The sequence below is a fragment of the Lepidochelys olivacea genome (assembly GCF_965140295.1).
Source record: "Lepidochelys olivacea isolate rLepOli2 genome assembly, chromosome: 4".
In the NCBI taxonomy this organism is placed as follows: domain Eukaryota; kingdom Metazoa; phylum Chordata; order Testudines; family Cheloniidae; genus Lepidochelys; species Lepidochelys olivacea.
The window spans coordinates 63,511,047-63,528,698 of NC_140414.1; the positions used below are offsets into that span (position 1 = coordinate 63,511,047).

General features: G+C 39.2%; 1 protein-coding gene across 1 annotated transcript in view; it reads right to left on the reverse strand.

Annotated features, from left to right (window-relative positions):
• The window catches only part of IQCM (IQ motif containing M), a gene marked incomplete at both ends in the record, with an annotated part of 194,353 nt that overhangs the window by 88,470 nt on the left and 88,231 nt on the right, over nt 1-17,652 (reverse strand). Inside the window, 3 exons of the mRNA XM_084625738.1 lie at nt 313-499; nt 8,989-9,065; nt 14,251-14,354. Coding sequence (XP_084481864.1) covers nt 313-499; nt 8,989-9,065; nt 14,251-14,354 — 368 coding nt within the window. The remainder of the gene's footprint in view (nt 1-312; nt 500-8,988; nt 9,066-14,250; nt 14,355-17,652) is intronic.

The following is a 17,652-nucleotide window of genomic DNA, read 5'->3' on the forward strand; positions in this document are numbered from 1 at the left end:
AAGCTGACCAAATGCTTTACAAAGGTTACTTAAAAATCAAGCCAGTACACAGCCAATATTCATAACTTCGAATACAAAAACGACACACACATACAAATAGGATTAATAGATTCAGGAGACCGTAACCTCTACAGAGATATGTTACATGGCATGTGTATCATAAAACATATTCTAGTTATGTCATATATACATTCATAAGCATATCTCCATAAAGCCTTATGGGGGGGCACTGTCATAGCTACTTTCCAAGAATTTTAACACTACCCAGATACAGTGAATTACAGTATGTGAAATTAACATCTGACACATTACCTTGGTCTTTATTCTGTTGAATCTGGTACGTTCAAGCCATCCTCTGACATATTTCTGAATATAAATGGATGCTCTAATTACTTTTCTGCAGCTAGGGTCCTTTCTGGCATGAAAAGCCTCAAAGACTTCTAAGTGTGGTCCAATTCTTTTGACCTTTTCCTGAGTTTTAATGACAATACATTTTCCACTAGAAATTAAAACATAAAAGATTTTTTTAATTTATTTTTCAATAGTGTAGAGCATGCAACACAAACTATAAAATCAAAATTCTAGCAAAGGAATTGATATAATTTGAATCTAAAATAATTGTAGAATGCATTCAAGGCTTTAAAATAAGTATTTAGCCATTTACCATCCACTATTACTAAATTAGCATCCAAAATTTGTTGTGTTTTACAGACATGTAGATCAGCACATTCCCTACTAGGCTGCAAATATTAAAGGATTTTTTAAAAAATGTTACATGTCAAAAAACATATTTTTCAGTTTTCAAGTTTTTGTATTTGATTACAAAACATAGTAAATGAAAAAGAGTACTAGATTCAATACAAGAATGTGTCCTTTTCAATCAAGGATCTGAGTAAGATGAAAATAAACATTGTAAATCTTCCTTTTTCTGAAGGTATAATCATGAGTGGAAATAATCATTTCATAGTTAAAGTCATAACTAGCTTTGTATTATAAAGCCAACTGTGATTCTATTTCCCACACCTAGACTGTGCCAAGACTAAACTACTCCACCAGAAATATAATTGAGTACCTTTGTCACAGGAAAATGTTTTTTTTTTTAATTTGGTATTAATTGAACAAAATGCTAGTAAGATATGAAAGTTTGAAAAACTGAGCTTCTCCCATTTGAATGTTTCCTCTGTGTGTGTGGTTTGTTTTGGGGGTATGTTTGTTTTGGAGAGGGTTTAGCCCAATGAAGCTGAAATGTGTCTTGTCCTGCCCATCATACCTTCTCCCTATATTCAAGTCATTACAGCATTTTCACATTATACCCTCTACGTATAATCCACAAACACAACCTACCCTTATCTACCATATGCCGCAAAACCCAATCAGCCATTCTCTCTCTCTCTCTGTTAGAAACACTTTTGATTTATTGTATTCACCTTTCCAAAGTGGATCTGTGACTCCACCACTCACATACAATCAGATACACTTCCATTCTACAAATAATAAAATAATAATAATAATAATACCTAGCTCTTATACAAGATTTTTCACAAGATACTGATCAATACTGGCCCGGATTCACTCATGCACCAGCAGGGGCAGTTTACTCAAATAAAGGGCAAGTAGCGTTTACATCGCTGTCCTCCACACAGGTTTTTTCTAGGGGGTGGCAGCTTTAATTTGCCATTGAGATTCCACAGCAATTGTAACATAAAAAGCTTCTTAAGAAATATATTGAATCCATTCATTCCCATGACATCCTGGCTCCAACCCTTTCCTAGACAGTGTTGCCCATTTTGCAGGCAGTTCTGGTCTGCACTGCGACATCAGATGGAGCAGAGGCTAAGGGTGGCCTCTTATCATACTTTTCACCACCAGCTGCCAATAGCCCTAAGATGGTTTGATCCACTGGCCACAAAGCCCAGAGTGCATCATTCTCTCAAACAGGCTAGACAGAAAGAGCCTCACCTATGCGCTATGCTACAGGTAAAGGGGAACTGACAGGCAGAATGTACTGTTTTTTTCTTGTTCATCCTTTCAAAACTTTGAAAAATGTCAGAAATGTTTATCATAGACCCTTATCTACATCATGAGGATGATTCATACTGTGGCGTCACTTGAGATGGAGTTAAGATTGCCTGGGTTCTCTCACCTCTACTTTCAGACTTACAAACATTAAGGTTACATTTTAGATTTTCTAACTTTCTGGGTTTCTTTCCCCCAAAGTAAGATTTGTAAGGGTTCTTTTTCTCATAAAAGTTATCCTGAACTCCAACTTAATACTGTTGTCTGGGGAAATCATTTATAATTGTGTTCATTCCACTCACACTTGGTCAACATTCACTCTGGGTCAACTCATATCCTTTTGGGGGCTTTTACAACACAAATATGGAAGATATGAGGACCTGGAGATCAGCCCTATTTAGAAGATGGGAATATACAAGCAAATCCTCAGTAGGTGCAGGGGCAGCTGTCAGCTCCTTAAACTTCTATGTAAAGCCAAATGTGAGTGAACTGCAGTGCAGATCTAAGGGCAATATATTGCATAACTTTCACTATCTAAAGTTTTGAGGTTTACATGGGCTCATAATGGGGATTAGAAAATTGAATCACATGTTTTCTGATTTTTTAAATAATCTTTTAATTTAATAATATGCCATTTACATGTGCCTATTTATAACTCTGTACAAAAGTACAATATTGTGAATTGGCACTGGAAGACAGGCAACCTATTATGATTATACCAGTATTTTGTATTGGCCTTAATGACATGAAAATAACAAAATGCTATTTTCATGTTACACTGTTCTTTCTTATATGTGTCATTGCTTAATATGAAAGTTTGATATTTATGTTAATTCCTGGATTATGTGATTTCTATTATTTATACCACCTCTAATACTTTTCTTTTTTTATGAGAAAATATGTTCCCTGTTCTTAATAGAGAAGAAGAATAAATTAAGAGTGATTTTTACTATTTCAAGTTTAGAATACACCAGATAAAAAAAAATTAGGTATGATGTTTGAAAAGAAACTGCTATTAAACTATAATCTTATCAGCATTAATACATATTACACCAGTTATAAATTTTGGTTCAGATATTGCTACTAATTAGTTTTGGCTGATATTGAAGTATTTTGCATGCCCCATGTATAAAAGCTGTTGGCCCATCTGTTAATAGGTTGGAAATGATTAAGGGATACTTATTTTCGCTGTTGTAAAGGCCAAATAGTTTTCAAGCTGCAAATGTGTGACAAAAAACTAACAGGGTTGCCAAGTTCAGGACCTGATTTTGCAGAAAAGTTTTGATGTCTGATACTGCCTTGGGCCACCATATCATCTACAAACCTACAGTATGTATAGGCAAATATCCACCCTCCTTTGACAGGACCAGCCTACCTACTTTGTTCAAACGTAATTTATAATAGAGTTGCAATTTATTTTGATTTGGTTGATCTGCTATCAACCCAAGTCAAGAGGTTTCTGCTTCACATATATTGACCTGCGGTTCCCTGATACTCATATCTGGGTAGCTAGTGATATACAAGTTTGTGAAAAGAAAAGGAGGACTTGTGGCACCTTAGAGACTAACCAATTTCTCTGAGCATAAGCTTTCGTGAGCTACAGCTCACTTCATCGGATGCATCCGATGAAGTGAGCTGTAGCTCACGAAAGCTTATGCTCAAAGAAATTGGTTAGTCTCTAAGGTGCCACAAGTCCTCCTTTTCTTTTTGCGGATACAGACTAACATGGCTGCTACTCTGATACAAGTATGTGGTTTCAGTTTAGTCTCCAAGAAATATTTTTACTATTTTAATATTTCATGTTATAAATTCACCAAGTAATTTCCAGGACTGGCATTCTGCATCAACACCACTACAACAGAGTTTTATCAAGGCCCTGTAGCTGCCCCTGGAGCTGAGAGCATGCCGGCCTTGTCAGTGTGCCTAGTTCCACATCTACATGTAATATCTGAAAATCGTTCCAGGACTCCATGCAGATGAAGAAAAGTCAACATTAATTATTATTTAATATCTGTATTGTTATAGCACCTAGATTCCTCCACCAGATTCCCACTGTTATAGGCACTATGGAAACATCTAGGACTAGATGATCCCATCCCTTACTTGGCCATGCAGGGAAGAGAGAGGGACTAAGACCCACTTTCTCTCTTACATCCCTGCTTGGATTGCATTGCAAATCTACCTATAGTGAGGAGAGCAAGTGGACAACCATGAAGAGTGGTGGAGAGTGGGAGGACACTGGTTCTTCTTCCCTCTGGTCAGGGGGTCCATCTTAACCTATTTTTTCTACAGAGCAATGGAGGAACTCAAGAAGGAATTGTGGTTCTGAGTCACAATTGGTTCTGTGGTTTGCTCTTGGTATGAGACAGCTTCTCAGGACAAGTTGTAAACTTACAATGTAGCCCAGGGTAAATTATAGTTCCTGTCCTAAATTATTATTTATTATTTGTATTATCATAGCCCTATGTGCCATAGTCGTGGAGCAGAACCTCACTGCGCTAGGTGCTGTACAGACACAGAACAAAAGATGGTCCCTTCCCCAAATTGCTTACTATCTGAGTATAAGACAAGAGACACATGGATACAAACAGATAGAAAGGGAAGTACATGAAAACAATGAGACAATATTGGTCAGTATGACAGGCAATGGTCTTGATACAGTAGTGACCTGTTAAATTTTATTATAGGCATCACACCAAAGGAGAATTTTAAATAGGTTTTGAAGGAGATTAATGAGATGGCTTTGCAGATGTTTATGTGGAGCTGCACCCAAGAGTGAGGGGTAGCATAGCAGAAACTAAAAAGTTGGAAAATGTAAAAAGTGCGTGATGGAGGCTGGCATAAAGAGCCAATCAAATGGGAGTAGATATTTCAATAGTGAATGAGAGATGATAGATAAAGGGGGAAAAGGCTGCAAAAGTCCTTGGAAGTGAAGACAAGTAGTTTATGTTTGATAAAATAAAGAAGGGGGAGCCAGTGAAGGGATGCAAAAAAGGGATGACAAAGTAATGGGCTAGGATAATGGACTTTACAGCAGCATTCTAAATCGATATCAGATGGACAAGATTGCATTTGTCAAGCCCAGAGAAAAGAATGTTGCAGAAATCAAGATGCAAGATGATTAGAGCTAGATGAGAATTTGAGCTGTGTGGTTGCATAGGAAAGGCCATATCTTAAAGATGTTATGAAAAAAGAATTAGCAAGATTTAAATATAGCCGTGATGTAAGTGCCAAGAGATGTCCTAAAGAGTTTGCATTTTGCAAGTCTATAGAATTGTCCATCAGATGATCCCCAACTATTTCAGACACTCTTTGCAGTGTCCTTGAGCCATGAGAAACCTCAGAGAAAGAATGTGGGAATGTAGTGAGGTATACTGGTATGGAGAAGGGGGGGGAGGAGAGGGGATAAATCAACAACAAAAAATCTCCATCAACCCAAATCCCTAGTCACAAGGAACTTCCCTATAGTTCTACCATATAATCTCAGTCCTCCATTCCATCTGGACGAGGAATATTTCAGCCTAAGCTTTTCTCAAACAAACTAGACAATATATCCCTGTGCAGAGGACCAGAACAAGATCTACATCCCATTTAAATATCAATTATGTGTGATATTTAAGGGATGCACAGGCCCTTTGTTGGACCTCTTCGTTTGGTGAATCTCACCTATTACATCATATCCTGCCATTTTCTCATATATACAGTTCCATACATTGCAGCCAAAGCTGATGGAAAGATATGACTCAAACTTTCAGTTGTCACAGATGAAGAGTTCTTTGGAGATATATAAAAAGCATTCAAATAAAATATTTAGGGCTGTCAATTAATCACAGTTAATGGATGCAATTAAATAAAAACAAATTAACTTTTTTTTTAAATTAGCGTTAATCGCACACCTCTGGCTGTGGCCAGAGAGAAAGGGAGACATGGCTGGCCTTATAGGTGTGTGAGGGGGACCACAACCCAGACTGCTGTGCTCAGGGGGGTGCCGCTGCATGCCTCAGGGCAGGGGTGCCAGTCTTCCTGCCACCCTGCTCCACTGCTGCTCCTGCCTCCTCCGCCCCCACCCCACCCCCCCCAGCTAAGCTGCTCTGGACTGGGAGCCTGCCTCCTGAGCAGAGAGGGGGTGGGGGCTGATGTTGGGTTGTTCCCCTCCATCCACCCATGTACCTGGTTGCTGATGCCCACTCAGGAATGAGTGCTGCTGCCTGCAACTACTGCTGCTGGCTGAAAATGCATCCAAGCTCTTAAGTGCTCTGCTTAAAGAGACAACGCTCCCCTTCTCCCCTACACACACACACGCTCTCACACCAAACCAAAATCTAAAATGGGGCCCCTGGGGCCCCAGAGGTGGCCAGAGGTCTGCAAGATGGCAGTAGGCTCCGGCAAGCTGCAATCCCCATGAGACAGCACGGAGCCCTCCTTGAGCTGCAAGCTGAGTGCCAGGTACCATGAGCTGCAGCAGCGGCACAGAAGTAAGTCCATCCAAAATATTTAAATAAATGGCATTCTATTGTGGTTTAACAGCGCAATTAAAATTGCAATTAATTGCAACTATTTTTTAAGCTCGTGATTAATTTTTTTAATATCATTTGACAACCCTAAAAATATTCTATACTGTTTGTGTCTCTGGCTCATGAAATAATTTTTCTTGGTTGGATTTAGATTTAAACTGTGACACCAAGGGGGAAAGATGAGTAACTAACCCTGGATCTATTTACTTCATCTGCAAATTTAATTTTTAAATGAATAATATAGAGTGCTACCAACATGAACTTTCCTGGAAAATCTGTCAAGCACTTTCTCTAATGATTATACATCTTAGAAGTACAATAAATGAAAGGATTACCACTGAAATCATATTAATCTACAAAGGATTAACAGCATACTGTTGAAAGACTTCAATAGAGAATAAGTGATTTATTAATGAACTGCAATAGCACACTATCTGAGATTTTAAGAATGCAACGAACTATTCGTATATATTGTGCTGAAGGAGAGTATAGAAGCTGGAGCAACAAAAGTTCAAAAGGACTCTAAGAAAGAATGTTTATATAAAGAAAACACTTCACACTGTAGAGAATAAAATGGTTAGATAGTAACCGTGGAGTATAATATATCATATTATTTAGTCTTACTCCCTAGATATTATTTACTCATTTTCTCTCTGAGTTCTTGCCAGTTGTGTTCTCATTTTAATTTAGAATTTTAAACTTTTAGATACGTTATATGAAAGGTTTCATGTTACAAAAAGGAATTGAATCGTATTGAACTTCTGAACCTATTGGAATAGAGAATGAAGCGCCGATTTCCTACTGGTACTGGGTGTTCTCTCTAAATATGAAAAACACTCCTACTGCATATAGAGCCCCTTCTCTTTGGCAATATGCAGCTTAGCTTTTAAAATTTCAACACAAAACTGGAAATTATTTTCCCAGTATATTTCCCCTGTTTATAGCAGCAGCAATTATAGATAGCAAATATAGCAGTCAGGCATTTCAAGTTAATGACAAGCTGAGTTCACCTCTTCAAGGCAATCATCAGGGCTCTAGATTCAGTAGCCAGGCCTATTCATCTAATCACTTAAGCACATGCTCAACTTTAACTTGACTTAACTTTAAATCAATGGGATTTTAAAACATGCTTAAATGCTTTGAAGTTAAAATTAAGCAAGTGCTTAAGTGCTTTACTGAATATGGATGCAGTAATGAATCAGGACCCCTTGATGACTTCTAAGTTATTGCATAAATAAAAGCACACACACACACACACACACACACTGTATGGATGAGAGGAATTTTGATTACCAGGTTATTATAATTCAAACTGACAAAATATGGATATGAAAAAACAATATTTAAACACAAAAATCCATCTCAAATTGTTCACTGTTTGAATGTTCATGGATTGTAACTTATAATTAGGCCCATACCAAATTCATGGTTCATTATGGTCAATTTCATGGTCAGAGGATTTTTAAAATTGTAATTTTCACAACTTCAGCTATTTAAATCTGATATTTCAAGGTGTTGTAATTGTAGGGGTCCTGACCCAAAAAAGGAGTTGTGGAGCAGTCACCAGGTTCTTGTAGGGTGGATTGCAGTACTGCTACCCTTACTTCTACATTGCTGTTGGCGATGGCGCTGCCTTCAGAGCTGGGCAGCTGGAGATCGGGGGCTGCTGGCCAGGAGCCCAGCTCTGAAGGCAGCACCGCTGCCAGCAGCAGTGCAGAAGTAAGGATGGCATGGTATGGTATTGCCACCCTTACTGCTGTGCTGCTGCCTGCAGAGCTAGACCCTCAGTCAGCAGCTGCCACTGTCTGGCCACCCAGCTCTGAAGGCAGTGCAGAAGTAAGGGTAGCAATACTGTGACTCCCATAAAATAATCTTGCGACCCGCCCCCCTCAAGTTCCTTTTGGGTCAGGACCCCCAGTTTGAGAAATTCTCGTCTCCTCTGTGATATCTGTACAGTATAGCGTAAAAGCACATAAAAGACCAGATTTCATAGGGGGAGACCAGATTTTACCATCCCAGACACGTTTTTCATGGCCATAAATTTGGTAGAGCCCTACTTATAATACTCTAGGGAAACAAAGTGCTACTTTAAGACCAGCTGCTAAAGTTGGCTCAAGAACAGTTCCAACTTCAAGCTAGAAGACAAAGCAATTCAATGGATTGAGCCCCCAGGGCTAATCCTACAATTCGTTTCATGCTCTCAGTGCCCACTGGTGCTAGTGGGAGTTGAGGATGCTGAGCAACTGAAAGGATTATGCTGTTGGACCAAAACTGTGGAGTTTTACATCATAATATTCAAAATCTAGGATGTTTGCTTCTTTTCTGGAAATCATTTAACCTCTAATTAAGGCAAATAAAAGCTCTCTCTTCCATCTCACCTTTACAAAATAACCAGAAAAACAATACAAAAACAACAATTGGCTATGACTTTCCAGAAAGATTTGTACAAAAGAAGCACCTGCTAATCTTCCTTTTTGATTCAGGAGCAATAGTTACAGCTTTCTTTAATTTGTCATCTTGTAAATCTGTTGTTATCTAGAAAGACAGAGATAAAACTAGTGAACTCTACAGGAGAAATCCATGACAATTCATACTGCCAAATATTTTTAAAAAAATATAAATATTAAAACGTTTAATTTACACAGGACTTTGTTGAAAGAACCTATGCTGCTAAAATAGATAAACCTAGTCTAACCATAGCAGTGAATGGTAGTAATGAGCCCATCAACAGTCTGCCTTGTTTCTAGATTGCAGATTCAGAAAAGTCTTTTCTTTCTTGCCCCCACAAAACAGTGGAACAGAGGGAAAATTCATTTGAATAAAATTCTACAAATAATTAAATTAAGACAAGACAAAAAAAGGATAGAGATTGACTACCACATTTTTCTTTTTAAGCCAGTTAGTTATATATTACAGGATGACATCAGGCTCTATATTTTCTTTAAGATCCAGCTCTAGTGTTGCACCATGGTTATTTTCATCTTCTTTAATGGGATAAGTTACTTGTGAAAGGCTTTCATATAATATGGTCCACCAAAGATACTGCATGCAGTTGCAATATCTGTCACACTGGGCTCTCCACATATAGGTGAGCACACTCTGAATCTTTGGGAGTGGAGATTGGTATGTTAGAGAGACAGAGAGAGAGGGGGATTCTCCTTTGTCAGGACCAGACCAGTTCACAACTAAGTGTCGAGAGAGCAAAGGTGAGCTATCACATTTGTAGAAGATATGTAGAGGAGAGATTTGTTTTTTCCCCTGAAAAATACTTTTCTAAACATAAATAACTGCCACGTTGCTAACTATTCATTTCAAAACTAAACATTAACATAAATTATAACATTTTGATGAACAGGACTGCTAATAAAACAGTAACACCCTTGGGACTTAGTAATATCATCTCAAATATTTTGTACTTTCAGAATGAACTGATCCCTTAAGTACTTTTTTACTGAGTATCCTGAAGTATGCTACTTTCCCTCGATTTGTAGGTCAGAGTCACCCCTTAGAATGTAAAAGGGGCAGGGGTGAGGAGCACATCATAAAGTTTTGTTGTTAAAAGTTTGCACAATGGTACTCTTTGCTACACTCTCACAGCAAGAGATTTAAAAGCCAGCTTTATCTTCCCAATACCTTCACAGTGCAGCAAAGCATGTGTTTGACTCAGAAAGAACTGTACCTACATCACACTATGATGATCCACTTGCCAGTTCGTTCATTCTGTCTCTCAGTTACAAGATGAATTTAACTGGCTGTTATAGCAATATGCACTGTGCTGTTTAGAGAAGAAATTGTCTCACCTAGATATCTTATACTGAGTTTCCCTTCCACAGCCCTCCAATAATAGTGTTCTCCCATCACCGTCTGCCACCACTCTTCAAGGCCAGTTCCTCTCTACAGCCTTCCGAAGGTCCTTCAACCTTATGATTATCCAACAATCACAGCTCCTTTCCTCCACTTCTCATTTTACCTTTAAAGATCCAGTCATGCGGTTCAGCAAGTCTTGCAATCTTTCTTCTTGGCTTGACCCCTGCTAAATTCAAAGCCTTCTGTCTGAAACAGGAACACCCTACAATAAAGACCTTCCTCCATTTTATAAGCCACCTGTTATCTTCTTCACCAGCACAATCAACTCCTCTACTGCTTCCCAGTCCTGTTGCTCCCCAACCCACTCTGCCATCTGCATGGCAGGAATTCAGAGAAAAGCTTACTAAGTGTTATAAGTCTCAGCTTTGTCTCACAGGCAGTGATGCTTTGTGAGCAGAGTAATTATTCCAGACTAAAGCCACTTTTATTCCAAAATAGAGTGTCCACACAAGAAGCTATTCTGTAATAACTTATTCCACTGTACGTATGCCAATTTTCCCTTGTAGACTAAGCATAAGGGGTTATTCAGTAAGAGTTTAAGGTTCTTTATCCAGAGCAAGAATTTCAGTCCTTTTATTGTACCTCAAAAACAACAGCTTTAGCTTTAAATTAATCTAAAATGGAATGAAAAGGTTTCAAAATGTCACTTTAAACAGCTCCAAATTGTGTGAAATACGGAGATTTGGGGGGATTTTTTTTTTTTTTAAGACCAACAACATTTCAGGAATTTGACTGAGAAAGTCATGAGAGACTGAAAAAAGGTGAGTGGGTTAGAATAAAAGCTGAAAGTCAACACTAACTATTGGATAGCTGACGCTGTGCTCTCACCCGCTACATTTTTTCATGTGAGCTATCTCAGGCTTTGTTCAGTTCAGAATATCACATAAGCCAGTTTGTATAGGGAAATTCAAAACTATGGAGCCACTTTGTTTAGATAGTACTATTGTTTGCCAGCCTTGAACCACAGTGCAAGAGTGCAAGTGCTTGCTCATAACTAAAAGTGTATTCGTTTTAAAGAACGCTCTTCCTCCTGTTGAAGGTCATGGAAATAACCCTACTGAAATAAGAATTGTGAGCAAACCATAACTACATCCTATACTGGCTCAATGAAAACAACTCAATCCAAAATAATGGCACTCTAGTAAAGCTACAGTTCGCCTATACAATCCATTATCCACTTTCCCATATGCCTTTTAGTGAAAAATGTTGTCAAATATATTTAAAAGTTTAATGAACCCATTTAACTTTTTTGTTTCTTAATTTTCCAAAGAGTACATTAAAGCCATTCTAAACAAACAACAACAATACCCCTTGTGTGTAGATGTAAGTGAGGCTACCGGCACTTTCTGGGTCTGCTCATTGTTTTCTCAAAATTTGTATTCTATGTCTGGTGCATTTTCTGTCATAAAATGAAAGCAATTAGAACTGTAAAAATATTCTACAAGCTGGTTTTATTTCTATGTGAAACATGTTCACTACCAAAAGCTTGTCTTTTCAGATGGCTTTATTTTTGGTTATGGTTTAGGTTTAGTTTGTGTTTCAGTTTTTCCTCTGTTAATTTGGACTGTTCCCTTTTAATTGGATTACCTATTGTAACTAAATTCCATGCAAGTGAAAATGCCAAAAGTTAAACACACCTTGCTTAAACACTAACTTACTCACCTGAGACTTGCCTGTTTAAGGCCTACATAGAACATTAACCCAGTGTTCACAACAGTTGTTAGCAATGGGTTCCCCAACCCAATTGTGAAAACTGCTTAACTGCACTGTAGAAAGGACAGAACAATTTTCAGAACCGTTATAGAAAGTATCTCAATCATGTTCTGTAACAGGAAAATGGTTTTGTCCCATACAAGATAATCAAACTGTCTTCACCACAAGCTCAGGAGCACCTGTTGCTCACAACCATTGTCCACAATGGGTCAATTCTATAATGTAGAGTAGGGTTTAGAGTCAATGCCATCTTCTATGGGTCTCCCAAGAAAGCTTTTTTAATCACCGTTTCTGATATGATAAAGGGCAATACTGGAGATTTACTGGCAATTATATTCCCTATGAGAGGCCATTTGTAAAATACAAAAATGAAGACTAGTGGCATGAGCAAGAGATCCCAAAATACCTTCATATGTGTATGTATAGATTGATACTTTACGCCGACATCTACATTAGAAGCTAGGGATGTGATTTCCTGGCTCATGTACACATACTCATGCTAGTTCTCATCAAACTAGCAACAGTATAAATAATGCAGCTGTAGTAGCGTTGGTACCTGCAGTGATGGCGTGGCTTAGCCGTGCTGAGTACAAACCTGCCTGAAACCAGTGAGTATGTACTCTGCAGGGTTAAGCCTTGCCTTTGCTGCTGCTACCCACGCTACCATGGCTACACTATTTATATTCGCTTGTAGCTCGATAAGAGCTTGCACGAATATGTGTACACGAGCAAGGGAATCACCCCCCTGGTTAGTGGTGTAGACATAGCCTACGACACATATCTGCATGGATATTTTGTCTTCTCTCTTTTGTTTTACATTCCATGTCTTATTTTAAGTATTGTGACTATTTAATTTAGCAATAATCCTATATTCAATATTATCTACCTCCAGCTGAAATACACTCCCCAGTTGTGGTTCTCACTATTGTCTTTGAGAATCAACTGACTCATAGGGTAATTCACAATTCTGACCAAAAAAACAAGACAAGAGGGAGAGTGCTTATGGCACAAAGGCTGGATTCAAAGCATTTTCCAAAGGATACACAAAACAATTGACTATATCCACCTGAAAGTTTCATTTACTTGAGTCACCATCATTAAGAGAGACATTTAACGATAACATCATGAAATTGCAGAGTTGCTAGGGTTCCAGCTGCGACTACCCAGAATCCTGTCCAAATCAACTTAAGCTATCAAACCTCTGCCCTTCTTTCATAATTTGTTTTATTCACAGATCGAGCCCCTCCTTTTAAGAACAAAAGGAACATTTAAAGAAAAGAAACCCTCCCACTTTTCATACTGCAAGCCTTTCAACCTTCACAGGAATTCCCAGATAAGCTGAAATATGTAAGAAAACAAAGATTTTATGAAGTAGAATAATATATTCAGCTCTAAAAGTTAAAGATACTTGCTACTGTAAATACTATAAATAACCTGTAACACACTGTACCTCCTAACCATTTTTGCTAAGAAATAAAATATATTTAACTTTTGTTAAATGATTTCATTTCATTTCAGACTTCGCATCAGTTGTAACTGTACAGACTGGAGTAAACATCACCCTTTGGAGTGCTGCATGTTTTTCAGTATTTAATGTCTAAGCATTGTTTTTAAAATCACTGAGACTTGAATTGTTACAGTCCTATTGCTACACCTCATTTCAGAGGGCTGGATCAGTTTCTGCATTTTTTTTTTAAGCCCAGTAGAGGAAGCCTCATATTGATGAAGAGTACAGTGTAAGATAAATTTGGCAAAAAAAAAAATGATTGTGGTAACAAATGATGTGAATAACAAACTGGAAATAGATCTAATTCCTTCTCTCAAAGAAAGTTTGGATTGTCTAGAAAAAGGGATTTAAACATGAGATGATAGCATGTATTAGCTAACACATGCTAATTAACATGCTTTAAATGTCTAGTGTAGAAAGACCTTTAACACATGCGACACTGGTCAAGTTTAAGCCTAGTCTCCCTGGATACATGGAAGCATTTGAAAGATTTTGGTGAAATTAGAAACATGACTAGTATAGCCTTCTAATGAGAAGCCTCAAAAGAAAAACACCATTAAGTGTACATATTTCTCATGCAATATTGTATTAGAAGTGATTCTTCATTTATCAGCTGAGAGCAGTTTTACATACCTCCTTGTCCGATTCTTTTATTATTGGCCTCTTTTGCTTCGCTTGTTTTTGCACATTTAAAGGTTTCTGTGATACCTCCCCTCTCCAGTCCTGGTATGCTTTGCCTATAGAAAGATCAACACAGTTTAGAATAATACATTATTTACCCAAATTAAGTGTCCACTAATCCTACTGGGCCAAATACAGCCCTCATATTAGTAGGTGCAACTCCCAAAGATATCTATGGGAATGGCACCCACTTACTACAGGATCAATCTTGTAAGCGGGAACTACTTCCACAGCAAACTTCAGATAATTCTCACCCTGCCTGGGATCTGGTTGAATGACAACAAAAGTAGTAAAATCTCAAACATTGTTCCCCATGGGATCTGGTTTAATCCAGTCTCCCAAATAGTTTTCAGACAATTATAGAGAAAACTCCATTTCTGCAAGCCTTCTCCTCGGGCTTAGCTCAACATTCTGTCACAAACTAGCAACAAAGATCCCCCCAATAGCCTCTCTCTCTCCAGGTATTCTACAGGGAGATGCCCACAAGAAGTTCTCCAAATATCCCATCAGACCAAGGAAAAGGAAACTCCTGTATATTCCTGCTTCCTTTTCCAAGCATGCATTACTGCAAGATTTATGGTTCTCATGTGTCCTGAAATTACCAGCCAGAATGCCTCTATACAGGGCAAAAACCAGAAATGGGGCTGAGGTGGGCCTGGAATCCATTATAGAATGTCAGCTTGCTCTGTGATACATCTATGTGTCTGTCTAGATCAACACAGGGTATGTCTATACTGCAGCAGGAAGTGTGCCTCCCAGCCTGGGTAGACAGACTCGCAAGAGCTAGGCTCTAGCTAGCATGCTAAAAATAACAGTGCAGACACTGCTGCATGGACTAGCTACCCAAGTACAAATCTGTCTGACCATCTTAGGGGCTGGCACATGCCAAATGTCCACAGTGCTATTTTTAGCATGCTAGCTTGAGCAGTGTTTGTCTACCCAGGCTGGGAGGCACACTGCCAGCTCCAGTGTACATACCCCGGGAGCCTTGTGCCAGATCTCTATTTAGTTCATAATCTAGTATAATCGTATACTATATTTAAAATGTCCTAACAAGTAATTATTTTTATAAACATACTTTTCTGTCTTAAAAACAAAAGAAAGGCTATGCATCAGCTTGTGTTGAGTTACATATAATATGATTTTTTCCACTACTCTATGTTGGCTCTGAACAAACCTTTACCTGTCAGTTTTACCTGCCTTTTTTTTTTTTTTAAGATGTTATGAGCCTCCACAGTTTTGAAAGTAGCAGAGTTTTGATTACATAACCGGGGCATCATTTGCTATGGGGCAGGGGTGGCAGTGGTCCTTGCAGACCTTGGTTTGTATTCCCAAATTTTAATCGCTCTTAGGCAGCTGGCATTGTGGTGTCTCCTCCAGGCCCGTGGGGGCAGTTCTGGGGCAGGCCAGGCCGGGGCTCCTAATCACCACATTTCTGCATCTTCCCTTCCCCCCGTTTGCTGGACAGGAAGTAGCAGATGAAGCCTGGGCCAGAGCTGAGCATGAAACAAGGTAGGCCCCAATCCCAGCTCGAGGCTGGCCTTTGGTGAGACTCAGCCCACTGCCCCAGCACAGTGCCCATCCCTATTCCCAGGACAGGACTGGGACACCACCTTTCTGCCCTCTCTGGGATTAGACCAGCCTGCTAAACCTCCCTGAGCAACTGCAGCCTTAGCGGGAAGGTGTAAGCGGGGATGCTGACACAACTTTGCCCACAACAAAATTTTTCTGAAATGATGCCCCTGTTAACTTAAAGCTTAATTCAGTGAAAACTACTATACATTTACTCTAGATCATAAGTCCATCACAAATCTACCTAGGTGACTCCCAAAACTACTGGGCTAAAAACTATGTAGGGGTTAGGGAGGGGGCACCATTACCACCACCTCAGTTTTTCTTGAACAAGGATTGACCTGGCTTAGGCACACAATTCCAGGAGAGGTTTCACAGCTGTGAATCGCAAGTGAAGACAGGCATCTCTTTCTGAGCCAGACTTAGATGCCCAAGTCCTTCTGAGACGTGGGGCATAAGCCACGACCCTCTCCTTAGCATTTCCTACTTCCTAGTTTAGGTGATTCCCAACTTGTTTCATTCACAAAAGAGATGCTGAATGCAGGTTAAGTTGAACAAGTGGAAATGTATTAAGCCCATTCGACTGCTCTGTTCATGTGGCTAAGAAGCTTCCAGCCTAACTCACCAGTGTTCCCCATTACCCTGGTGTCCCATCAATAATAGTCCTTCCAGGGAACACTGGCCTTCTGATTCCAGTTCCATTTATCAGGATTCATCCTTCCTATTTGATAAACATTTTAATATAAACATTAAAACAAATAATTGACATCCAAACCCTCATCCCCTGTCCCCTCCAGTGGAGAATGCTAGCATTTAGCCAATTTGGGGTCTCATGTTTATCACAGACTGGTTACATAGTTTGGGGTTTGTGGTCTGATTACATCGATGGTCACCCAGTAATAGTGCAGTGATGGAATCACTCTACTCCAAAAACCACAACCAGAAGCTCTCTCTCTATTGGGGTGTAACCCTGTTCAGTTTCTGACATGGCTCTGCTGGCATAAGTGACCAGCTGCTCCTGCAAAAGAGCTAAACCAATTCTTTCTCAAATTAATCATGCTGGAGTGTCAGTGGCTCTCCTGGCTGGTAGTACTTCAGGATGAGGGCATCTGTTATTGTTTGTTTAAGCCTGTCAAATACTTGAAGTTGGGGACCTGTCTAGTCACACTCAAGATCCTGCCTTCTGAGCTGACTATAGGTTTCGCCAATGCAGCCAAGTGAAGACAGAAAATGTATCATTCTTATGAAGCAATGTGCCCCTTTCACATCCATTGGAGCTGGCAAGTTTCTGACTGCCTTGAACTTGTTTGGATCTGCTTTCTGTCTCTCTGCTGTGAACCAATGTCCAATGTATGTCACTTCATGCTGTTTGAATTGCATTTTTTCTGTATTGAGTTCAATGTTCCTGTCCCTGCATTGCTGTAGAAAAGCTTGTTTTCTTTCATGGTCCCATTGAGCTTCTGTATCATTGCTCCTTTCACCTGTAACAAGCATATCATCTACAATTTTCTGAATCCCAGCACTCCTTCCAGAGCTTGGGAGAGTCTTCTCTGGAACACCTCTGGTATTGGACTAATGCTCATTGGCATGCTCAGCCATCTGTAGTGAATAAATGGTGTTGCAAAGTTTGTCAGCATGCTGGACTCTTGATCCAGGCTTGTGTGCTAAAACCCGTTCCTCACATCATAGATCATGACAAGTCTGGCTTTGGAAAGTTCTGGCAAGATATCATCAATTCTGGGCATTGGATACTGGAAATGGTTCAATGCACAATTCAATGGG